At 45.1% G+C, this 24,623-nt stretch overlaps 2 protein-coding genes across 5 annotated transcripts in view; both read left to right on the top strand.

Annotated features, from left to right (window-relative positions):
- Window positions 1-5,147, top strand: part of CACNB4 (calcium voltage-gated channel auxiliary subunit beta 4) — a 65,007-nt gene extending 59,860 nt beyond the window's left edge. For 3 of the 4 annotated variants that reach the window (XM_032189740.1, XM_032189741.1, XM_032189745.1), the window contains one exon: window positions 1,690-5,147. In XM_032189740.1, the coding sequence (XP_032045631.1) occupies window positions 1,690-1,950 (261 nt within the window). In that variant the 3' untranslated portion in view covers window positions 1,951-5,147. The remainder of the gene's footprint in view (window positions 1-1,689) is intronic. The other variant, XM_032189742.1, reaches the window with a different exon arrangement.
- Window positions 5,148-12,589: 7,442 nt separating this feature from the next.
- Window positions 12,590-23,959, top strand: ARL5A (ADP ribosylation factor like GTPase 5A). Its single transcript, XM_032190126.1, has 6 exons — window positions 12,590-12,777; window positions 13,533-13,593; window positions 16,514-16,661; window positions 17,602-17,685; window positions 21,151-21,302; window positions 21,828-23,959. Exons 1-6 carry the CDS (start codon window positions 12,732-12,734, stop codon window positions 21,874-21,876), a joined length of 540 nt encoding a protein of 179 aa, XP_032046017.1. The 5' UTR covers window positions 12,590-12,731; the 3' UTR covers window positions 21,877-23,959.
- The last annotated feature ends 664 nt before the right edge of the window (window positions 23,960-24,623 follow it).

Genomic DNA, 24,623 nt, shown 5'->3' with positions numbered 1-24,623 from the left:
GCATAGTTTGGGCTAATTCCAGTGAATGGCCTTAACCCTGTAGTTCACGTCTTGGGGAGTGTGTTTCTTAGGCCCCCCAGGACTTGCATTTTAAGTCCACAACTGAAGAAAATGCAATCCAGCTTATGGTGCAGATCGTGCTGCACCATCAAAAGTTACATGGGGCATGACAGCAGCGCGCAGCCACACCACGGTTGTGCCGCAGTTGCACAGTCTCGGGAGGTAAATAGTGGGCTCAGAATAGGTACACAGTCACAGCAGGGAAACAGAAAGGGTTCAAGAGAACAACAGGCTGCATCCAGAGAGGAAATTACTGCATGGAAGATAGAGAGCATGAGCACAGGTAGTTAAAGTTGCCTTTGAAGAAAATACGTGGACTGTGGCGTACGATCACTACTAAAACATGGTGCTAGAAGGAAAACTTGGGGATAGCGTGGTAGGAGTTGCTGCCCAGTAATGGAGCGTGTGAGTGTACAGAACAAAACCTCTGTGTCCGCTCACCCAGGGGCTGGTGTCTCCGAGTAACCTTGGTAACATCGATCCACGTACGGGGATGGGACATCCGATCTGCTCTGCTGGAAGTGGACACCCGCCCGCACCGTTACTTCCCCATGCAGACAAGCCTTTTAGTATAAATTATGCAGTTAAACAGTTGCCATGGAGAGGTTGTAGCAATAGGAGGAAGGTTTTGTAGCACAGAGAGCGTCGTCCGAAATTTCAGAAGCGAGAGGAGCAGACGGTGCTGTCTGTGCCTGTGAGCAGGAGGCCCCGAGGGGGCAGCCGTTGTGGCACATTCTGCTAAAGGACAGAGCAGCAGAGTGACTTTGGGGCTAGAATCTAGGGAGGGAGAAGCAGTGACTGAGTTTGTTCTGAGAGTATGGATGGCCGGACTGCTGAGAGGTTCAGTGTGGTGACAGTAAATGTTATTTCTGCATAGGCTACTTCTTCATCGTGCCAGTTCACTGGCAAAAAAAAAAGCAAACTAATCAACTAATCTTGTCTGTGTGGCAAATGTAATGCGTTATCCATATGGGAATGTGAGGATAGCAGAGGCTAAATCTTTTAATTATCTCAGTAAAAGATTTTCTGTTGCCTTATTTATTATATTTATTATGTTTTAGTTGGAAGAACTTGTTAATATTTTAACCACCCCTCAGCTAGATAGCTGCCCATCAGTTGTTTGGTCCTGGGGAGGTTTTTAAATAGGGCTCAGAGAGCTGCAGCTTTAAAAGCTACAGGAAAAAAAACCCTCTCCAGATGTTTTGTAGAAATACATAGGTCAATGGTGAACTATTTCTAAGCAGAATAGAGGCATGAATGTAACTATGTTCGTGATCAGAGAAAAGTGATAAATGCTGAATACATCAGCTCACTTTTCATGCTAAATGGCCTGTAATATTTAACAAGGTGAATACCATAAGAAAAAAAAAGCATTATAATACTATATATATATAGCTACATTATATATATATATATGCATATATATACATATAATAATCAGTCTGCTTTCAGCTCTAGGAACCAGACTGTTGTTGTGACCCATTCCTGTAAGCATACAGGTTTTAATATAAAATGAATTACTCAAAAGTGGATGGATTCTGAAAGACCTCAGAATAAGTTTCAAAACTAGCTTGAAAATACAAAATACTCTTTATTTGTACTAATGCTTGGATTCTTTGACACTTGTAGAGCCAGCGTATGAGGCACAGCAGCCATTCTGCAGAGAACTCTCCCATTGAGCGACGAAGTCTAATGACCTCAGATGAAAATTATCACAATGAAAGGGCTCGGAAGAGCAGGAACCGCTTGTCTTCCAGTTCCCAACACAGCCGAGATCACTATCCTCTAGTGGAAGAAGAGTACTCTGACTCATACCAGGACACTTACAAACCCCATAGGAACCGAGGATCCCCTGGAGGATATAGCCATGATTCACGACATAGGCTTTGAGTTCAAGAACCCGGGGAAAAATAGTATTCATCAGTTGATAACTTGCCATAACGTAGCTAGGAAAAACAATTCATCTTAATTTGGCAGATGTAATGCGGTCATACTGAGGTTACAGTCTGCTGTCATTTGATGTTAAGTAGGGGACAAAAAAAGTTACCATGCCCTTACGTTTATGCCCGATCATATAGGTTGTATTTGGGTTTTGTTTTTTTTTTTAGTACAGCATTTACATTTATAGCCATGCCTTTTCTTGTCATTAGATGTTAGGCACATCAGTTTGTAATTTAGGATACTTATCAAGGCACTTATAAAATAATTTCCTGTGCTGGAAATTCCAAATGACCAGTTCCAGTTGGAACCAATTTATAAGCCAATTCCTGTTGGAATTCGGGTGAATTGACTGGAAAGTCGACTTGAGCATGTTGCAATCAATTGAAGAAAATAAAACGAAAAATCTGAAAATTACAAATCACTAGGAGCTGGAAAGTCAGCTACAGTATTTGTTTGCTGGAAGCTCAATTTACATTTAGAGTTAGAATAAAAGTATTTTATTCTAGAATAAAAGTATTTTATTCTAACTGCTTACTTCCAGAATGGCTTTTTCAGACAAACCAAACAAACTATTTATTGAGAGTGCCAAATATCACAAATTATTGCAGCAGTTACAAAATACTTTCCAGTTTGAAATTATTTTTTGACCTGGCATGAGTGTTGCAGCAAAATGATTTCTTTAGTTTAGCCAGTACTGGCATTTGTGTTGCGGTCAGCAAAGATGAACTATGACAGGATCAAGGGAAATAGGAACATGAACAAACGTAGGAATGGTTTGTATGGTTAGAGGTTGAGAATAGGCTTTTTTTTTTTTTTTCTCTCGCTTACCTGAATATAGCTAGTAGTCCCAAAACAGAATATTGGTGGATAGATAAGTAATTTTTTCTCCCATTTTTACTATTCTGCCTTTTTAAATGAAAAACAATACACTTTTCTTACCCAGTATGTAGACTACCCACATTCCAGTACGTCTGAGTACCTGTTTGTTACATCTTTCAAAATCCATCTTTGAATGTCTGAAAATTCTAGCATCGCACAAGAATTCTCCAGAAGAACATCAGTTTAAATTTCAGTAGTGAAATCTGAGGGAAGGGGGCGGGGTTAAACACGCATAAAGTATCAAAAGTTAAAATAGGAAATTGGTCAGAATTAGCTTGCAATAAAAATGGAGTATCAGAAAAAAAAAATTGCTCGCATAAAGTTGTAGAGCTGACTTTATAATTCAAAGAACTATGATAAATCTTTGGAGATACTGCTGCCTTACTTCTTAATGATCACTTCTTCTCACCCACTGAGTCTTCATTTCTTTTTAAATAGATAAACTTATGTGATCAGACCTTATGTCTTACATCATCAGTGAAGCCTTAGATCCAATATGATGGAAAAAGTTACCAGAACTGACAATTTTGTACAACACACTGATGTCTTTAAGCAGAGACTCCTAAAGCTCCACACTGCATGCATTTTCTAAAATTGACAGAACTATGCTGAACATGCATTTTTTATGCAGGTTCATGGCAAAACTATTTTTGCAAAAAATGAGGATCATTGACTTTTGTATCCGCTTCTTTTCTTCCCAAAAGCGGGCTTTAAAAGCATGTAGCACTAACTGAACTTCCTGGATACTACAGTTTATTCTACTTTCTGGACCAGTTAACAAAGATCACTGAGATTTTCCACCACCATTGAGTCTGGTTATCTTCTTGTTGTTACTAACAAGAAAAGTAATTCATCTCATATCTGGTATAGCCAAAAATGATGTACATCTCTAGCAGCATTAAAAAATCGTGGATGCATGATTAGTTTTTTAAACAGTTCTTCTGCCTAAAAGGCATCCTTAAACATTACTAGGTGATTCAAATGGGCCAGTTACCAAGAAAAAATTTAGAATACCTGCATCCATTGGAGTAGTAGAGTTGAGAATGGACACGACAGACCTGATCCCGTTTGATTTTCTCCAACTAAATGCCTGCAGATTCCAAAAGCGCATTTAGGATGAGAAAGCACCACAAGATCTGGTCTGGGAATGGTAGCTTCAGCTGCCTTCTCTAATATTTTCTGCTATAGCACAGTGGAGCATTCTCCAGTAATTTTTACAAATCTTTATTACATGTACAGCACACATACCTGCATGAGAAAGAAGGCATTAGGCAAAACATTTTTTCTATAAGCTTTAATAAGTTTCTTGTTTGTGTGCATTAAAGTATTAATTGCAAAGGATGCACTGAGATGTATAAAGCTAGATTAGACAGCTGTTTATCTTTATTCTGTAGTAGCATTAGGGATCAGATCATTTAATTGCTTGAAGATATTTGCATTTTAATGGCAGGTAGCTGCGGAGCACCTACATATATTTTCTAGTAAACAAGGTTACTGCTTTATCATTTCCTAGACAAAAATGGCATTTATTTCTAGAGCCTTTTGGAGCCTTGTTTTGAAGTCTTCCATGTCACGCTAGTAAAGGGAAAGATCTACACAACACATATGCATAAATTCCATCACCTGCAGCATCTGAAGTGCCAAAACTACTTTCTTTGTTCTAATAAATCGATCTCGTGAGGGAAGTCATGTATTGTCTTGAAGGAACCTATCGAGTTCCTTTATTATATGGGTTTAAGTTTACTTTACTATTGTATGTAATTAGTTTACCCTCTTCTCTCCCACTGTCCATTCCATTTTAATATAAGAACTCAATTATAAAGGATCCAGCAGATCTCATTGCTTGGTGTTTTTTTTATTCTTTGAAGATAGATATATCTTTAAGTACAAATATACTGAACATGCTGATAGATTATTAATTTATTCTAGATACGAGCTACTGGAACTCTTTCATTTTTAAAAATAAATTATTTTTAGGAAACACAGTAATCAGTAACAGCTGCAATGTTGATCAGGACATGTTAACTCATAGTATTTGTATTAGAACTTCAGCAATGCTAGCCAGCTGTATTGTGATTTATTATGCAATGGCGCTATATAAAATTGTGAAGTTCATGTATTCCTCAATGAATACGAGTACGACTAATTTTCCAGTCCTCATACCATTTCTCTTGCTATTAAAATATTATTACCGTAAAGATCAGAGTTCTGTTCCTAAGCTCTGGCTTATACAGAGAATTTTAGAAATGTTTATACTTTTTTTTTGTTACCTGTTTTTTTTTTTTTTGTTAGGACACTTTTGGATTGCTGATAGTTTGCCCAATAAAGGTGATATGGCAGTATTAAGGTCTAAAGACAATATATGTCAGTGCATTCATGTGCCTGTGAATGGATTAGCAAAGTATTTTAAAAATCTTGTAGCCCCTTTAAAGACCATTCATTGTTAAATTCTTAATTCAAAATATTTCCTTTTTGGCAAGTTGTATTTAACGGATGTACAGGTTCTTATACTTAGCTACATGGCCGAGCAGTTATCCTATGCGATGTGCACCTCACAACTGATGGGGTTTTCTCAGTGAGTATATTATGAAATTGCTGTTTAAAAGGGAAGACAAAGCCGTTCTACATCAAATTTTAGTTTATAAATAGTAGGCCAAATTCTGTGATCATTTTCTAAACGTGGTGGGCTGGTAAAAATCAGTCGAGCACCGCTAGTGCAGCGTGGCCCTATGCCTAGATTTTCCTCTGAAAAATCGTCTTACCGTGGAAATGAGGTGGCGCCCCAGATTCTGTACTTGCTAAGCAAGAGGAGTTCGTGAAGCACGCCCCGTGTCTCGCTAGGCACACCACTTCTCATTGCCGAGCCCGCTTCTGGCACCGCGTCTTTCTGGCTGGCTCCGAGTGACCCAGGCACGCCAGCAGGCGTGGGGCGGAGGGCGCTCGGTGCCTCCAGCAGGGCAGCTGCCAGCGCCCATTTGCAGGGCGTTGCTGGTGGTTTCTGCAGATAGAAGAACATTTTTCTTTTTTTTTTTTTTCTTTTTTTTTTTTTCTCCAGGTTTGAAAGCTTCTTCTGAAGTTGGTATTTGGGGGTTTAACCTGTTGTGTCCCTTGCTTTTAAAATGTGGTTTAGCACGTACTTGTGGAGTGAAAATTCCAAAAAGGAGGACAGGTGGCTGTAGGAACAAGAAAATGATGTGCACTCTAGATGTGCATAGGCCCTTAAGCTGCAGTTCAGCTTGACTGCACGTCTTCTGAATTCCGTTTGGTCTCAGTGCTGTAGACTCCTCTGAGACCTCCCCAAACCTCTTTCCCACTATCACTCTACCATTCTCAAGATAATATTGCTAATACTGTTACCTTAGAGCATACTAATTTGAGTAAATTAGGGCTTTCATTAGTCATGTTTGCTTTAGGAATATATTAAATGTGTCCTCTGGTATATTTTGTTTTCCAAGTTCAGTGCTTTTTAAGCCTGTCCTTGATTCCACAGCCTTCACGTATTTAAAGAAAAAATAATTAAGAGACCACAAAGGAAAAAAAAAAAATCAAAATCAAAATCTGATGCATGTTGTGTAAAATACCACTTAGACAAATCTATTTTCTCTCCTAAAAGTCATTACTTTAAAATTAGGTCATCTGCCCCAGTTGGTGTTAAAGCAGGTTTAGCTACCTGGTGTTCTGCTGCCGTGTCTTTTGATGCAGTCACCTCCCAGTCCTTCAATCCTTGCTTCTCTAAAGAGTAACAAGACTGCAAGGTACTGTAACATAGCCAAATTCAGCTTTGGGGAAATGAAGTTAGCACTATTGTTAAAGTGAGGCCAAAAGAGAGTACGTTATTTGAAGAGCAGCTATTTGAATAACCTGTGTTAGATTGTTATTCGAGTGCAATTTATTTTATAGAGAAAAATAAAGGGACATTTTAATAATGTTGTGAAAGGAACTAGCTTGGAAAAGAGCTGAGGATTCTGCTTAGTATCCAAACTTCTGTTAGGCTGGAGACAAAGGTTTTTTCCCTGACACGGAATCCGTTTAAGAAGTCCAGAGCAACAGTCTGCTCGGAGCATACACAAAACTGGGGAGAAGGCAGAAATTATTCTGAGGCAGATAAAAGAGCGTGTCGTTCCTTTTATGACTCACAGCCGATTTCTCTGAATGTGGCGAGGCGGGGCGTAGCGCTGGCTTGGTCTCAGTGGTGTTTCTAGACTCACCTTTTCCCCTCAGACGTCGTGGCAGTGCAGGACTGTCTGGACTGGGTCCTGCAAACCCCTGCTGCTGACACCGCGTTTGACTGCCTTGTCCGAGAGTCAGTATTTGCAAGTCCGGCCGTAAACGTCACATACCACAGGTCACTTGCCTTACAAGTATTTCCTGAAAAACAAAATTGAGTAAACTTGATGCCAGAGTCCCCTTTGATATTACTCCTACTCTGCAGAAGCAGAAAATCAATATAGTGAGGAAATGTATTGTACAGTACAGATCAGTGTATTTTGCCAATGATGTAAAAACAGAGCAAGGGAAAAGAAGCACATTTGTAATAGCACAAATTTACAGTTAGTCCACTATTGCATTGGGCATTGTATTTCTGAAAAACTGGGTAGATCCTTTGATCCAGCATCGATGGATTTACTGCATTTTCAGTCGGTTTAACTCGTTGCCTGATCCTCCAGCAGTTCATTCCTAAGGCCTTGCATTTTGCATACGTGACTTGATTTCTCAACAACTTCTATTCCCTCCGTAGTAATTAACGAAGAAAGGACCTTTTAAAATTACAAAGTCCGCTGCCTTCATTTCTGCCGATTTCCTCCTCCAAGCTGAAACTCCGTGCACGTAAGCAAACTTCCAGTTACGGCCAACGTATCGATGGTGGCAGGTGACTGCTGGCGGTACCCAAGGTCCATGACAAAGCGCTCCCGGTGCCCTACTCGGGGCCGTAACGCTACCGTGTGCGGGGCCAGGAGGTGCAGGAGAGAAGAAGGGCCCACCCGGCGCGCTGGGACACTGCTGAGAGTTTAAAACCGAAAGGCAAGCAAGCTTAAGGAACGTGTGCATGGGCTCAAGGTGTGTTGGCGTTGGCAGCAGGCCTGGCTCTCCTCCCGAGCAGGCAAAGTCAGTGAGGTTGCACGGGAGCAGCATGGGGAGAATCGGGCAGTGCAACCATGTGTCCGTGTGAGGAATGGAGGGCTACAGAAAGAAGAAACGAGCACTCGAACTGCAAACCCTGGACCTTGGGCTTCTCAGCTGCCAGCAGATCTGCTGGTCGCTGCGCCTGGATCCCGGCGATGGCTTGGCCGAGCTGCCCCAGCCTCACCGGGAGCCAGGTCAGAGTCACCGTGGTGAAGACATCCCTGCCTCTGCCAGAAAAGATACCCCGAAATGTGCATTTTCTGCTGATTTGCCCCTTTCTGTTCTTACCTCTATAGATACTGTCTGTGTAGCATTCGACGAGGCATGCTGGGTAAAACATACTATGCAAATGTGTACAGTGCTGCATGCTCTGCTCTCCCTCGGCTTTCAGTGGCTTTCCAAGAAAAAAAAAAAAGAAAGTGTTGTTATTTTTGTGATCAGAATCATTTAAAAAAGACGATGCAGACTGCATGCTGGTAGCATCCTCATTTCTATGGATTTGTTTTATGGAATTTAGATGTACAAAACCGACCTGCATTACAATAACTTTTCTACAATAAATCAAAAACTACAAACAACGTTCAAAAGTCTTCTGAGTCTCTGTGTTCAGCACTCAGGACTGGGAAAATGCAGGAGTCATGAAAACAGTTGAGAACGTTGTGGCATTTTTATTGTTTAATGATAGTTTTTGGAAGCAGCTTCACGTGTTAGCATTTTTAGTCAAAATTAATGAGATTCTGGAGAGAGACGTGCATCTGCTCAGATGAACGAGGTTTATTTTTGAGTCTATCTGCTCTGAAATAGTCGCAACCCAGAAGTACAGAGATCTGTGTGATATCTCACTACTCCATCAAGAAATAAAATGCTTTCGGCCAACTGCTCAGCTGAAGGATTCTCAGGAACGTTAGTGGTCTTTCAATCTGATCCCCAGATGATCTCATATCAGTTCAACATTTGTTCCTAGAAAGAAACTCTTACCAGAATAATGTGAGGTATTAAGGAGTGAAGGAGTAATTGAAGCAAAACCAAGTGCTGTTTATGGTGTCTTGAAACCAAGAAAGCGCTGAAAGGTGCTACCTTTAGCTAAATCCAAAAAGCAACTGCAGGAGTGGAATTACAGGGCAAGCTCCCTTCTGGGGTTGTTGGGGAAGCAAAGAGACTTCAGAGTGAGTAGGAGCAGCCCAACCAAAGGCTGTGACCCTCCAAACCTGAGGGGCTGTGCTTTCAGCAGGCACGGCAGTGGGGGACCAAGTTGCACGGCACTGCACAGAGCCCACCACGGACTGCTGTTTGCTCTGCCTCCTGCCACCCACCTCCTCCTCGGGCGCCGGGGGCTCCTCTTGCATTTGCTGGGCTGATGGCACCTGCAACAGCCGCGGTGTTTCTGCAGCCTTCTGGGGCTGCCTTCGACGGGCAGAAATACATTCAGCAGGTAAGCTGTGTAATTAGGATGTGAATCAACTCTGACTTTTATGTATCTAGTGCATGTACAGGGGCTTAAACGTTTATAAATTGAATTACCTTGTCTAACTGTTCAGAATTAGATAGAAGCATGTGAGTTTTAATCAAAGCTGTTTAATTAAGAAACCACACCACAGGCCAGCAGCGCACTTCTGACCCGTGGGGGTATGCGAGTGCCCCCAGTCTGCTTCATGGTTACCTGGAGCAAGACGTACACGACCTGACAAAGGCCTCTGGAATGTCCAGGAGGAAATTGTGTAATTGTATTTACAAAAAGCCACGCCGATTTCCATTCCTGGAAAGCTTCCACCAGGAATGGCAAGGCTACTGCTAGCGCTATCACGTAGGAAAGCAGCAGTGCAGCGAATGTTGCACCAGGCCATTGTGCTGTCGTCTTAGATTACGGCAGGACTACCAGAGGAAAGCAAGGGATGAAATCCTAACAGCTTCCTAAAATACACCATGTATTCCTTCATCTTGTAAAAATGCCACCCCGTTCTTGCAGTGGCTGGGTACAGACAAGCGGCATGGCAGGACCCGGGGTGCTGGCCCCAACGCACAGCACCGCCTGCTCCGGCTCTGGCAGGTGCTGCTGCAGCTTACACATTGCTTCAAAAAGCCACAGGGTCTAGCAAGAACTAGGTACGGGGAAAAAAACAATGCCTTTCTAGTTAAAGGTTCGAAATAACCATGTTTTGCTACCTTCTCGCCTAGCTGAGCAAGTTCGGTCACACCTACCTAACCCTGGGACAATCCCACAGGTTTCGGAATCACTCGGTGTTTACACTGGGGGACTGCTGGTAGAGATGTACCGAGGTTCAGCAGCGAGGACGAGTAGTTCCTCTGCAGGCTGAATGCTGAACTTGCCGAAAGGAGCGGCTGCGCTGCCCTGCTGACGGTCACAGCCCTGCCCAGCGCCTGCCGTGCTGACGTGGGCAGTGGCGGCTCCTGCCGCGTGCCTTGGTTTCTCTTTCGCCTTCCCCGGCCAGCCGGGAGCTGCAGGTGCTGCACTCGGACGCCCTTCCTTGCCCTAAGAGGAGGACCTGAATCTTGGTAACTTCAGCAGCTGGCCAGCAGGGAGGTGTGTTTGTGCACTGCGCTTACACGCAATAAAGTCTTGCTTTTTTCCCCAAGTCGTGCTGCTTGCCGTGTCCGAGGTTAAAAATGAGGTCATGTAAAAACAGGGAACCAAAACTGCACAGAGCAAACAGCCTTCCTCCTTAGAGAGGCTTTTTTTCCCGGCCTGCCGGCGATTGTTCACCGAGCAAAGCTTTCAGACCGGCTGGAAGTGGCTGGGTTCACACAGCAGAGCCTGTCTGGGTTTCCTGCCATTTAGGCAGCCGACACTGCATTGCTGGAAAGAAGTGTAAAGCAGGAAGGCCACAGACAATAATATATTGTATCCAGTTATTTTCGACCTGGATGACTACAGATGTTACTGGTGCAGCGTGGGATTTATTTTGTATCCGATTAAAGTTGTAGTATTCAAGCTCATTATCAGGATGTTCATTTTCTTCAACTGCAACAAAAAGCACGAAATCCTGCAGATGTGAACACAAACTCAGATCGCTCCAGACCTTGCTACTTCAACTACGGGCCAGTTTGCAGCAGGGAAAACAAAAGAAAAGCAGGGAGCCACCATCAGAATTGTGTTTTCAACTTTGAATAACAGGCTTACCACCAGTTTCGCTTTTTTCACATTAACGCGTTTCTTCCGAGAAGCCAGCAAAGTTAAACCTCCTTTTTCAGGTAACTGCAGGTGTGTTTATCAGGCCCGCTGGCGTGGTTTGAAACCAAGGCCCCTCAAGAGCTGTGGGACTTATCTCAAGCTCTGCAGAGAATATTTTGACAAATGTGAACACTAGTGCTGAAAATACACGCTGCTTAAACTTACGGCTAATCTCCAGTCTCGCCGAGAGACAAAACATTACCAGCTGATGTAAATTAAGCAGTCGTACAGTGGCTTACAAGGGTAAAGGCCTTGAGGTTAAGATGTAGGTGGTGCTGAGCGTGAGTGTGGCCAGACAACCTGCAGATAACACGAGGAACACGGCGTGGATTCTGTCTCCTGTACTTTCCAAGCAAAGTCATTTCCTGGAGAGGGGCGAGAGGTGGGGGTGGATGTCCCAACGGGGCGTCCATCCCAAATGTCTCACCTCGCCTGTGATGCAAGGATGCACGCACCTTGTCTGTGTTTGTGAGAGGCCACACCTGCTGTGGAAACCTGGCTCCTGGGAGCTCTCTGGAAACCTTTTTGGGATGAGTTTCTTCAGAGAGGGGCAGGATTCAGTTTCTGCAGGCTGCCCCTGGCGATGTTTCACTGAGACTGCGGCAGGCTTGCAAAGAAATTTATTTATATGCACCCTGGGCTCTTGAAAGAAATGTGGCTGAGGGGTTTCGCCACCTGCAGCCCTGAGCACGTGTGGGGCAGCGCCTTTTCTGGGCCCAGGCAGGCTTGTCCTAATTTGCAGGTGGCAGCCAGAGGGTGAGAGCATGGCCCTGGACAGCGGGGACTGGGGGCTGCCGGCTGCGTCCCAAGGGGGCTCCTTGTGGGACGGACCCTTCAGAGGGGGCTCAGGGGACACCTCCTGCAGCCACCTGAGGGGAAGCTGTGGGGAGATGGGGGCTACCTCCTCTCACAGGTGACGGGAGTAGGGGGAACAGCCTCAAGTTGTGTCAGGGAAGGGTCAGGTGGGACATGAGGAGACATTTATTGCCACAAGGTACAGCCAGGGAGGTGGTGGAGTCACTGTCCCTGGGGGTGTTCAAGGAGAGGCTGGACGTGGTGCTTGGGGACACGGCGTGGTGGTGACACTGGGGGCCGGACAACAAGATCAGGGAGGGTTTCTCCGAAATGTCTGTGACTGACTCCGTGTGTGACTGCCTCCGCGCCTCAGCAGGCGCCATGGCTGAGGCGGCCACCCCGTAACGGCCGCTGAGGGGGAGGGCGGGAGGGCAGAGGCTCCATAACGGCTCCTCCCCGCGCCTCACAGCGCCCGCCCCGCGCCCTACGGTGGCCGCGCCGCGTTCGGCCGGGCCCTGAGCGCTGCGGGCCGGGCCGGGCCGGCGGCTGCGGGCCGGGGGAGGAGGAGGAGGAGGAGGAGGAGGAGGAGGAGGAGGCGGCTGCGGGGCCGGGGAGCGGCGATGTCGGAGCTCGGGGCGAGGCCGCCCCGCAGAGCGCACAGCCAGCAGCAGCAGCAGCCCCGGAGCGGCCCCCGCCCGCCCGTCCAGGCCGGGCCCTGAGCGGCCCCGGGCAGCGGCCGAGGATGGGGATCCTGCTCACCCGCATCTGGCGGCTCTTCAACCACCAGGGTGAGTGCGGCTGCCGGCCCCGGGGATGCTCCCGAGGGCTCTGCGGGGCTGTGGGGCCGGGCTGGTGGGGTTGGAGGGAGAAAATCCCGTCCCCGCAGCCCCCTCGCCTGGCCTGGAAACCGCTGAGGTGAACGCGCTGCGGGCTCCTGAATGTGCTCCCCTCGGTGCTGGAGCAGCCTGGGTGGCCCGAGCACTGCGAAACGGCGTGGGAGAGGGCTGGAAATGCTCACAGGTACATCCCTGCCAGGCTCCGGACCTGCTGAAGGGACACGAGGGCTGTGGGCCACAGGCACATCGCCCTGCCCGTACTGTCGGCGTCCTGCTCTTAGCGACTGGGTGAAGGGAGGCTGAGGTGTTGCACAGCCTTGGACACGAGCACTGAACGTGCCAGAGCTGTGCCCTGGGGAGCTGCGGGGTCAGGGAGGTGACACACAGCACGGGCTGACACGGTTTGCAAACGTCTGCAGAAACTCCAGCCGTTGAGAAAGGAAAAAATGTGAGTGCAGCCGCTCAGAAATCGCTCCTGTAGGTACATAGACAGGAAAAAATAACCAAGGCATGCCTTCCCGGGCTGATAAACCCATTTGTACATCTCCACAGACAAACTGGCTGCTAGACACGGCCGTGAAACGTGGCACCCGAAGTATGTGCGTGCTTAGGTCAGGCTGAAATGCTGCGTGACCCTTGTTCTGTAGCAGTCGCTGTTGTGATAGCAGGGTTAGCTGTGTGACTTACCTGTCATATTTTTGTTTCAGAGCACAAGGTAATCATTGTGGGTCTGGATAATGCAGGAAAAACGACCATTCTTTACCAATTGTAAGTATGAACTGCAGCTGATGCGTCGTGTGCTTCCCATTGTTCTCACTAGGTCTTGCTGCTTTCCCTGTTTCTTTTCCCTTTGAGAGCTCTGTGCTGAAAATTAATCACTGGTATAGGTGGCAACGGGTCAGAGCATGGGTTTAGGCTTCGGAAAGGTCTGCGTTTTCCCTGATGTATGCATAAGGTTCCACTGAGAGCTTTTGTTTATCAAATTACATTGCTGTTACACTTAATCACAACCGCTTTTGGTGTCACGGTGCAGGCTGTTTGCCAGCTCCATAAAATATTATTATGTTTAGGGTTAGCCACAGGACAATGCTGGTGCACCGATCCGTGCCACAGCGTGTAAATATTACAGAAATTGTTCGTGAGGAGCAGAGCAGTGAAGCCTGACCTCTCCCTGCCGTGCCCTGTGTCCCGCCTGCCGAGGTGCGCTCTGCCGGTGGTGACAGAGGGCGCAGGCTGAGTGCAGGGTGCCTTAGCTCTGCAGCAGGTGACACCCGTGCTGCCTGCCCAAGGCTGGATTTTGGGGCTCACCTTGCTGCTGATCTGCGTGAAACTCGCACGAGCTTCGTATCGCTGGCCCTCAGTTGCTGCCCGATAAAGGGCTGCAGATCTGTCTGCAGACTGGGAGCTTCGAGGTGGGCCAGGCAGCTCAAGGTCTGCATGCGATAGAAACAGATTTGCCTTTTCTCACAGGAGGTAGTCCGCTATTAGGAAGTGTTCCTAACTCTTCGGTACCAGGAATAGGACCTGTTGAGTGACATGGCCATCCTGCTCCAATCCTAAGCTTAAAATACGCTTTTAAATGACATGGGTTTGGGGTATTTTTGTCAAATTATGATCAGTTTTTGCTTTTCTGGAATGCGAAACGTGCAGTATTTCCAGCCACTTACGTCCTAGCAGGTTGTGTGGTGAAAAGATGAAGGTGGTTGTCATTGTCAAACGGAGATTGAGAAATGTAGAATAAGTAGCAGGAAGTCAATTTTTTGGACTGATTTTAGTGGCTGCTGCTGCTGAGGGCCATCCTTGGTGTGTTTTAAAGCTGCCCGTGTCTTCCTGCATCTTCCACAAACATCTCATGATTCTTCTTTTTATCTCTTTTCATCTTCTTACTTCTGCAGCCTCAGTGTTTTCTTTTCCCTTTTGTGCCGCGGATCTCTGTGCGCGTCCTTTTCCTTTCTACCCTTTTAGTGCAGCAGGACTTCCCCTTCTCTCGTGGTGAAGAGGAAGGGGAATACAAAGTTTGCTCTAGATGAGTAGTCTCCTGTTCCTCCTGCTCATTTCATCCTTACAGTCTTTGCCTATTGTATTTTTGAATGAAGACATGGACACAGCTCCTCCGTGGCAGATCAGTGCCCTGAGCGTGAGCTCAGCTCTGCCCGGCAGTGGGGCAGAGGCAGCAGTGCGTTAGTGCAGTGCCCATGGCTTTGGTGTTGCACTGTTGCAGCAGTGCTGCTTCTAGCAGACCAGGGCAGCCCCACAGACGCTTAATTTCTTCCCATTCTCATGCTCAGATCTCCCTCTCCTCGGCAGCAGTCGGGTTTTGTTTTCGGGTGTCTCGGAAGGCCATTAAGCTCCATGCTAACCTTGGTCCTGGGGGAGCGGGGCAGAAAATCCACCGATCGTATTGCAGACAGAAATGCCAGCGGCTTGAGTGTGGAAGGCTGCAGGTTCAGCCAGAAAGGGGATCCGCGATAGGCTTTTCCAAACGTTAAAAGAGCTCCGCTGAAACCTGGTTTTTAAATATTAAATCAGCCACAGGCATCTTGTTACACCATTGTTTTCCTTAATTTGATTTTGTGGTTCTTTCTCTTTCTAATCCTTTTTCCCTTATCATAGCTTCCCCCAAATGTGTGGTGAGAAGATAGCGTGCTGTGTGCTGCTAAGGCCCGGGGTAGCTGGGATTCCTTTCCAGAACACTAGGCTGTGCCTTTATCCCTCCGTTATCTGTATCCTCTTCAGGAAATCGTCCGGCACTCGTACAAGTCTCAAATTGCAGCCTCTGTCATGGAAAGCTCTGCTAAAGCAGTTAAAAAAAAAAAAACCAAATGTACAAAATGAAAAAATGTCGTGTGATTATCACAAGAAAAAAAATATTTAAGTTCTTTGAAAATGGTTGGCTCGTTTCCTTAAACCTGCTGTTAGTTGTTTGTTTTTTAATACATCCCTTACAATAGAGTTTAAATAACGTGAACTTGAGGAGCACCCAGAGCACACCTGTAGCTATCACTATTTGTGTCAGGCTGGTTGTCTTGGTGACAGAGTTGCCCCGAGCATCACTAAAACAACGCATTTGCCATCTTTAATGTCTGCGTTCATCTCCACCTAGCAGAATCACTGGGCTGTGCTGGAGAAAAGAAGCAAGCTTGACAGAAAGTGACTGAAATAGGGAGGGGGAGCGTGTTGTAGTGGCCGGCACTGGGAGGAGAGGCAGGCGAGCTGTGTTCGGTGGAGCTGGCTGAGGAGCTGTTGTTTTTCTGCAGCCTTGGAAGTCTTGTGGCTTAACCATATTCTTGGAGAAAAGCAACAGCTCTCCCGTACTGCGCGCCTGCCAAAGTCAGTCTGGAAAATGAAGAGCTGGCTGCTTAAGACAGTTTCTGAAGCAAATACTCCCACAGTTTTATGATTTAAATACTGAGTTTTATTCACAAATGCTCTCTCAGCTTTACAATTTAATTGTTATATAGGTCACAGTCTTTTTTAAATTTTTTGTATTCTCTTCCCACCTCATCCCTATTTGTTGCATAAGGTCTGCTTGCTGGAATTCACCCACTGAGCTTTCAGCCTTGGAATAGCCGTCAGCTTTAGTTCCTACAGAAGCAGGTTGCTTTGGAGTCCTAATAGGCTCAATGATGCCAAAAAGTTGGTGTTTCTGTGCTGGCAGTGTCTCAGAGTTGCTGTGTTCTCCCTGCAGCTCCATGAACGAAGTGGTGCACACCTCGCCGACGATAGGGAGTAACGTGGAGGAGATCGTGGTGAATAACACGCGCTTCCTCATGTGGGACATCGGAGGGCAGGAGTCTCTTCGGTCCTCGTGGAACACCTACTATACAAACACTGAGGTGAGAGCGAGTGCCCCGCTGCCAGGTTTGTTGTAACTCTCACTGGAGAAGGGCTGCAGCGAACCTAGGGCACTTTGCATGGTGCTGTGGCTCCTTCAGGGCGCTAGGGTCTGAGCCCTGGGGCAGGTCCCAATTTCACTGGGTGTTGCAGCTCCCCGTGTTTACAGGCTCCTCGCTGTGACTGCTGCATCTCTGTAGCAAGTGCTTTAAAACCTGCGAAACCCCTCGTGCATAAGGCTGAAAGCCCCAAAAGTTTTCCTCCAAAGCTGGGAGCTGCGTCTTCCAGGCTTCCAGGCTCACCCCAAGAGTTTTCAGAACTGTTTGGTGATGAAGCTGCAGCGCGTGTACTGAGCTTGAGTAAAACTATGCTTCAAGTCAAGCTTTCCTGCGTGCTAGCACTTGTGGTTTTGTTGGTATTTTTCTGAAGGTTAATTTCTATAATCTTTGTTTTCCTGTGCCTCGCTGTAAGGCACTCTGACATGTATCTGTGTGCGTGCTCTTGCAGCACAAACATGATGTGTGTTTTAGAATCCCTTGAAAATACCCACCTGCAGGTTAGAGTTTGAAACAAGGGGAAAAAAATGATGCGCTTTGCCTATTTAAGGAAGCAAATTATCTGAGGGATCTGCGTGCTAAGCAAAAAGCCAAACCAGGTCTGGGAGTGCAGACAAACAGTTGCTTTCAGTACAAATGATTCACTTGAAAATGGAAGTCAGAAAGCTGTCAGAGCTACCTTGTGCACAGAGCACAGGACATGTTGTTAACCATAGCAGTGCTGTGGCCAGGAGAAGTGTGTAAGGAGCGAGATCACAGCTGATAATCCAGCTGCCTGTCTGCATAATCTGGTGGGATTGATAGTCTGTTCTGCGTGAGTGTGCGGGGCCTGGAAGGCAGAGCGTGTTCTTTGAAGTGCTGACTAATGACTTCTGACTTTTTGAAGTTTGTAATAGTTGTTGTGGACAGCACCGACAGAGAGAGGATTTCTGTGACTAAAGAAGAACTCTACAAAATGTTAGCACACGAGGTGAGTAGGCTTTGAGTTCTCTTTGTTTTAATGCTTATTGCGGGTAAGATTTGATAAGGAAACACACACAATTTGTGAAAATTCCCATTTAAGTCATGCTCCCAGCCATGGGTAGTACTATCAGATCCATCTTGTTCCCTCTGGAGGTTCTGTCTTTTGTGAAGCTCCCAATAAATTTGTAAATTAATATCAAATCAGTTACCTCCCACAAAAATAGCTGTCCAACTTCCGAGTGTTTCAGCAAAACAGAAGTTAGGCCCTGTAAATGGACTGATGTTGAAAAAACACAGAAGTCACGTTAAGAATGAGATAGCTTTTTACAAATATTACTTCCTCCAAAAGCTTGATTACCATTTTTGATAGCTTCACAGTTGCTCAATGTTTTCTGTTTTCACAGTGAAACTGATACAGTCTTACAAGTATATTTTATAAGGAATAGCTACAGAACTGAAGAAAGGGACTGCCTGTGGCCTTTTTGACATTTGGAAGCTAATGAAACTATTTGTTTGGGGAACTTCTGAGGGAATATCAGTTTAAGTTTGCCTTATTAATGTAAACCCTCCTACACACCTCCACTGCCCACATCGTCTGCTCTTCTAGTTTTTTATTTATTTATTTTCCAATTTGAGGGATAAGCGAGGAGTCTTCTAAGGCACAGAAGTAGGGAAAAGAATGAACAGAGACGGAGAGACTTGGGGAAAGCCAATCTGAGAGGAAATGAAATGAGCAAGGGTGAAGGGGGGAGCTGGGGATCAGGAAAGTTTTGCAGTAGATGTTTGCTCCCCCTTTTCTTGATCTGAAAGCTCTTGAAGTCCTCCAGTTGTTAAAGATGGGTTAAAGACCACACCTGTGGTCTTGATCTTATGGCTGAAAGCTGAGGTCGTTACAATTCTAAGGAAACCTGTGCAATAATAACCTAACAGTAACCAGGATAAGAGCATGAAATAAACTCTTAAAGTACATGAGAAAGCTATAGGAGCTGTCATTCTGCATTTGCTTGGAATTACAGAATAAGAGTACGATTTGCTAACTTTTAAAGACCTTCTTTAAAACTGAGCCCTGTGTTAGGTCTGAAACTGAGCCATCCATGTCTGATTTATAAATACTCCACTGCCACATAAGCCAAGGAGCATCTATCGTGTGGTCTGAAACACCCCAACACTTTAATGGGTGCACAGGAACGTACATAATCTCGTGGTGAAGTGCAGCAGGGCCAGAGGCTGGAGTTTTACTGAAGATATTTTTATAAGCGTGACTATTACGGTGATAAGTTTGATACCCAGGATAAGTTTGATGCAAACTGACTCAGTTTGTGTGAGTTGACACAGAGGGCATTGAGTTTCCAAACTTAAACATGTCAGAGTATAAAGACACTCATACAATTGATGTCACATCCCAAAATGTCACATCTGTATTTCAGCCACAGCCACTGCTTAGTGGGTGGCTGTGGGATGGGCAAAGGCTGTCTATATATTCTCTTTGAAAACTCTCAAATGCTTTAGATTACTGTGAAAAAAAAGGTCTTTTTCTATGTCTTTATTTTTGTTTTTCATTGTTAATTAACCACAATTTAAATACCCTATTACTGAAGTTTTTCTTCAGTGTTGTGTTGGAGTAATTTGCTGAGAGCCAGAGGACAGGTAACCTGTTTTCTCAGAAGCAGGTGACATCCTAAAATGTTTCCTTATCTTTTTTTTAACCATCTTGTGATGTTTTAGTGGGAGTTAACGAAGAAACTGTGTTTTGCAGAACTGTGAACTGCAAAACCTCAACCGCTGTCCAGCTGACACGCAGATTCTGTGTAATCTAAACCATAACTGTTTCGTTCTCCTGGCGTGTCGGAGGCAGCCTGATTCTTTGCCCTGACTCTGTAGTCCTTATGTTTAACTTCTTAAAACATAAATGTGATGTGGAGGTCTGGAACTTACACCTTGTGATGCTCCCAAGGGGAAAAGTTCTAATAAAATAAACTGGATTTAAGATACAAGTCTCCCAGGAAAGCTGGGAGAGCAGGGAAGAAGATAGGCCAGTCTCTTTCGTGCTGGTGTCAGCTTGTAGCAGCTTGAAGGTCCCGGGTCCTGCTGCCCGGGGTTTTGGTTCTCTTTTTTAGTGCCCTCCCCTGTGCGAGCTCTGTGGTTTTTGTGGCCGTGCCTGGGGCTGTTGGTTTCACCAGCTCAGGTCTCTGGTGTGGTGTGGCTGGCTGCTCAGCCACCCGGGCACAGCGGCTGGGGCAAGACCAGTTAGGAAACCAGAGGGGATTGAATGGTCCCAGACCTGGCACTGGTGGCTGCCGTGGCTCTGGTGGAGCACCGTGTGTGCCATGGTGGGCTGTCGCCATCCTGTCTGCTGCTGCCACAGTTTGAGTTTCTCGGCTGCACTACTTCGTCTGTTGGAGGAGCTAAACAAAGTCTGCGTCTTCTGTTTCGTAATCTGAACACATTAATGAACTGAAATTGAAATGAGGGAAGTTTGAAACTCCAAGCAGTATACGTGCCCTCGCTTCGTGCTGGGAGACTGCTGCTGTGCTCAGAAAGCATCCATCCAGCAGCTGAAGTGCCCCTTGGCTCACAGCACAGTGATGTTCTGCTCCCCCTCCCGATGCTATGAGACTTGAAGAGAACAACTATACGTATAAGCTGAAATGAAAATCAGATACTTATCTAGAACGGGTTTTCCTTGCAGTCTTTGAAAAAAAAAATCATTTTTGTTAACTAGCTCAGCTGAATTTTTGTTGAAGCAAAATTGGCCTGCTGAGGTCAGTTCCAGCTGCTTTCTGAACCAGAGGGTCATTTGGGAATTAATGTTATTGCTGGTAAAAACTAGGCCGCCTTACAGGCATTTAAGTGGTTGGCTTGTTTTGGCTTTCTGGGAAAGCCTTGCTGCTTTCAGAGGGACAGATTTTTAACAGTATGTGTCTGTACTAGCGTAATTCCAAGCAGTTGGAGATAAAATAAGCTTGGCCCTAGAGTCACTGATCTCTGAATTATTGTACTGATGGCTTAAATATTGCACGGGCGTTATACAGACACTCAGTGTAATGTGCGTGTTCATTTAGATGTCTGTCCTTTGGTTCTAAAGCCATGTAAGTGAAGATTTCCTCCAAACGCTGAGTGATCCCTAAATAAAATGGCACTGCTGCAAGTACTCTGCAGGGGGGGTTAGGCAGGAGGCCTGGCCCTGAAACAGGTGGGTGACACTGCTGGAACTGCACACAGTGCTCGTGGCAGGGGCACGGGGTGCACCGCTCCTCCAGCAGGACAACGACGTGGCGTAGGTAGTTTGAGGCATAAATTGGACATCTGGTCTGCTAGATCAAAAGATTTCCTGAAGTTAAACACTAATCAGCCTGTGGTGTTCTACGGGCTAGCCTTTTGCTACCACTCCCGACTCACCAGTTTCCTGTTATAGCTTTTGCCTCCAAGGATACATTTGTAATTACCTTCTTTTTTTCTTCTTCCTCCCAAGGACTTAAAAAAAGCAGGTTTGCTGATCTTTGCTAACAAGCAAGATGTTAAGGAGTGTATGACAGTGGCTGAAATCTCTCAGTTTCTGAAACTGACTTCAATTAAGGATCACCAGTGGCACATTCAGGCGTGCTGTGCTCTAACTGGAGAGGGGTAAGAGTTATTCCTCTGTAGGAGGGGAGTCTGGAATGATTTTTGTGTTTTTGCTGTGGTAGTTGGTTTTAACACAGGCTGTTCCCTTGTTAGTAATAATGTTGCACTTAAATTTTTGTGTTCAGAACCTGCTGGCTTAGGATCAGGGTGACCCACACCCCAACTTCCAAATCAAATCTGCAGTCCCATCTCACGGAGGTGTAGTTTTAAATGACTGGGGCCTCATGGAAGCGAGGGTGGGAACAACCTGAAATTTGTTGTGGTTTATTAAGAATAATCACAATTAGAGAGACCTTCAGTGTGTTTGTTGGAAGTGCTGGGAACTGAAGTCTCTCACCCATAGATTGCATAATAAGACCTAAAAAAAGTGAATTGTTTCTGGAAATGATGCCTTCAGTCAGAACTACAGAGCTCTCAGGAAGAGTTTAATTGCTCTTCGTGTAAATTGGTGCCACGGAATTAATCATCTGAAGTTACCCTGAGGAGTGCATGTGTTCCTTTAAAAATTATCTCTTTTGTTTACAGACTCTGCCAAGGACTCGAATGGATGATGTCAAGACTTAAGATCAGATGATTTTTAATGACCCCTTTGCACAGACTTTGCTTAAAAAAAAGCTGTACCCGTGATTACCCTCACAGTGGCAGAATTACTGGGTTAGATGTATTTATAATGAACTGATGACAACTTTATTTTCTACGTAGATACACACAACGTATTAAAAATTAAGACCACTCAGCAAAAAGAAAGATGCGGTTGATGGCTCAAGTTTGTTTTCCTGGTTGTTTTCCTCCGGGGATGCACATAAAAGCTGTGATCAACCTTTTCAAGATACAGCCACTCAGAACAGTCTGATGCTGAGCGTGGTGAAGATGAAGCAAGAGAAAGGAACTTTTATTTTGGGGTTTTACTATTCCGTTGTAGTCCTCTCTAGTCGAAGATGTGGCTTCATTATTCCAGTAAATTAGCAAACAAATCAATGGCATAGATATCAACTTTCCAGTATTTTTAAAGTTACTGATGTTACAAATGCAAAAATATTTTCCTGTATGTGTACTGTACATATTTGTGTATATTTATACCTCAATTTTAGGTTAATTGCAATCTGTTCAGACCAGTGTGTAAAGCTGAATCAGTATGTTGACAGTAGTACTAATATTTGACATCGCCAACGTGTCACAGCTTCTTTTCCTTCGTTATCCGGATGGCTGGAGGGCCCAGCAGACAGTTGGCTCACCACAACTTTACAAAGCAAGCTCTCTCTGTGGACAGCTGCTTGTTTCTCACGTGATTTTTCAGTTAGATTTTTCATACTGGGTTGGGGCATATGGGTTCAACTTCAAATTACAGTATCGGCAAACAGTACAAATTTGCCAAAGAGTTTAAAACAAAACAAATTTTCTTTTTTTTTTTTTTAATGTAGCTGTCATTGGATTAGATGATTCCAACAAGTGCATGTCATGCTGTCCGATGCTACTGCTTTTCTTTTTTTTGCAGCACATGTTCCTTTGTGATTCAAGTCTCGCAGAAGTACCTTTAACTCTCCTAAAGGGAAAAATGTCACCTTTTTTTTTTTTTTTTTTTTTTTTTCCTCCTTAACCAAAGAAGAGAGACAAAAGTATGTTTAAAAGTCCCACTGGAATTGTACAAAGCTAGTCGTGCTCTGCAGGAAGTGTTTTTCAGAGGAAGAGGCGCGCTTCCCTTTGATAGCATCAAATGTCGATATACCTATATGCAACAGCTGGGACTGGGGTGGGAAGGGGAACAAAGCAGACTACACTACTTGAAAAGCCGTAAGTGACCCCTTGATCATGTTCCCACAGAAGTTCCAGGGCAGTACTTCCCGAAAATATAACTCCCTTGCATGGTCCCCAGGTGAGTTATCAGCAGTGTCAGACACTGTGTGATTCTTTCCTTGCTGTAGTGTTTGAAGGGGTGGTTGTGCCACGCAGACGGTCAGAATTAGCATTTTAAAGGGTACAGGCTTTTCAGTGGGATGGTTTGAAATATTACCAGTATTGTCAAGGTGCACATAGCCTTAATCCCGGGCTTTTCTGTTGGAGATGTGAGTTTGAAGGGAATAGTAAAAGGAAATAAAGGCGCCGTTTATAATGTCCTTCCCTTTCGTAGCTCATGCAACTGATAAGGACGGAAAAGACATTTTAAAGAACAAGCTTAGAGCGAACTTTCTAAGGTGCTTATCTTGGTCGTGAGGTAATCCAGTCAGTGCACCTGCCTTCCCATTCGCCTGCTTCACCGGGGATCATGTCGTGAATTTGTGGGGAAAAGAAGGGAGTCAGTTTCAAAAGTCTGTATTTAACAAAGGCAGGTAAAGAATTTAACTTTTTAATATATTTTTGGTATCTCTTTATGATGCTCATTGGCTAGGGAACCTGCTGTCTTTGTTAAACATTTTAACGTGTACATGCCTATATTTAGAGTGCATGCACATAGGTATTGGTATGTAACTGGTGTATTGCAAAATGTATAAATGTTTGAAGAAATAACAATTTAATGCAAAGATTACTTTCTCCGTTTATCTGATAGTATCTTCAAGAAACAAACTGTGCACTCTTGCATATAAAATGGAACTGTACATTTTCTAGTCTCAAAAAAGAAAAAGCAGACATGCTTATAAACCGAAGTGTCTGGTTTTTGAGTCTTGTCTTCCCTTTCATGCCTTTAAAATATTTTGCATTAGTATTTTTAAGTACTGTACACTCTTGCCTGAATGTGTAAAGGTTGCGTGTTGTTTTTTTTGTTTGTTTTTTAAGACAACGAGTCCTTCCTGTTCACGGAGGAAATATCACGGAGCAGGTTTTTGATAGCCACTTCTTGCTGGAATTTGCTGCTTACTCCCTCACTTTAAATTTGTAGGAGTTACGATGTCCATGTAATGAAAGCGTGGTGGTGTTGTTTTTTGTTTTTTTTTCCAGGTATGGCTTTTGTTGCAACAAGACACCTTAACTTGCACTGACTGTCCTTTTCCCTCTCAGTATCCTGGCCACTTATGTTCTCTGTGGCCTCTGAGGTACTGCAGCGGCAGCAGACCCCCAGCAGGAGCTGGGAATAACTGCACACGTGAAGTCTGCTTGTTCAAGCCGCGTCCCTTGTGCCCTAACGAGCTCGTAAGCCAAAAAGCAAATCGTTGCCTGTGTGTTGGATGGCAAGCAATGCAGTCTTAACCCACCTATGAGAGCGTGTCGTATCGCATGCAGTCAGCAGGCTCCTTTTCCAGCTATTTCGTGATGCCACAGTATTGTAACGGGGAGATTTGCTGTTCAGTAGCCAGAATTCAGCGGTGGCCAGTGCTCGCTGAAGCA

The sequence above is a fragment of the Aythya fuligula genome, chromosome 6, assembly GCF_009819795.1.
Source record: "Aythya fuligula isolate bAytFul2 chromosome 6, bAytFul2.pri, whole genome shotgun sequence".
In the NCBI taxonomy this organism is placed as follows: Eukaryota; Metazoa; Chordata; class Aves; order Anseriformes; family Anatidae; genus Aythya; species Aythya fuligula.
This window is presented reverse-complemented; position numbering and strand designations above follow the sequence as displayed.

Excerpts from the sequence above, each read along its gene's own strand:
- ARL5A (XM_032190126.1), top strand. The coding sequence starts at position 12,732 with ATGGGGATCCTGCTCACCCGCATCTGGCGGCTCTTCAACCACCAGG. Across the intron at positions 12,778-13,532 it reads GCGGCTCTTCAACCACCAGG|AGCACAAGGTAATCATTGTG; the intron begins GTGAGTGCGGCT and ends TTTTTGTTTCAG. Across the intron at positions 13,594-16,513 it reads ACGACCATTCTTTACCAATT|CTCCATGAACGAAGTGGTGC; the intron begins GTAAGTATGAAC and ends TTCTCCCTGCAG.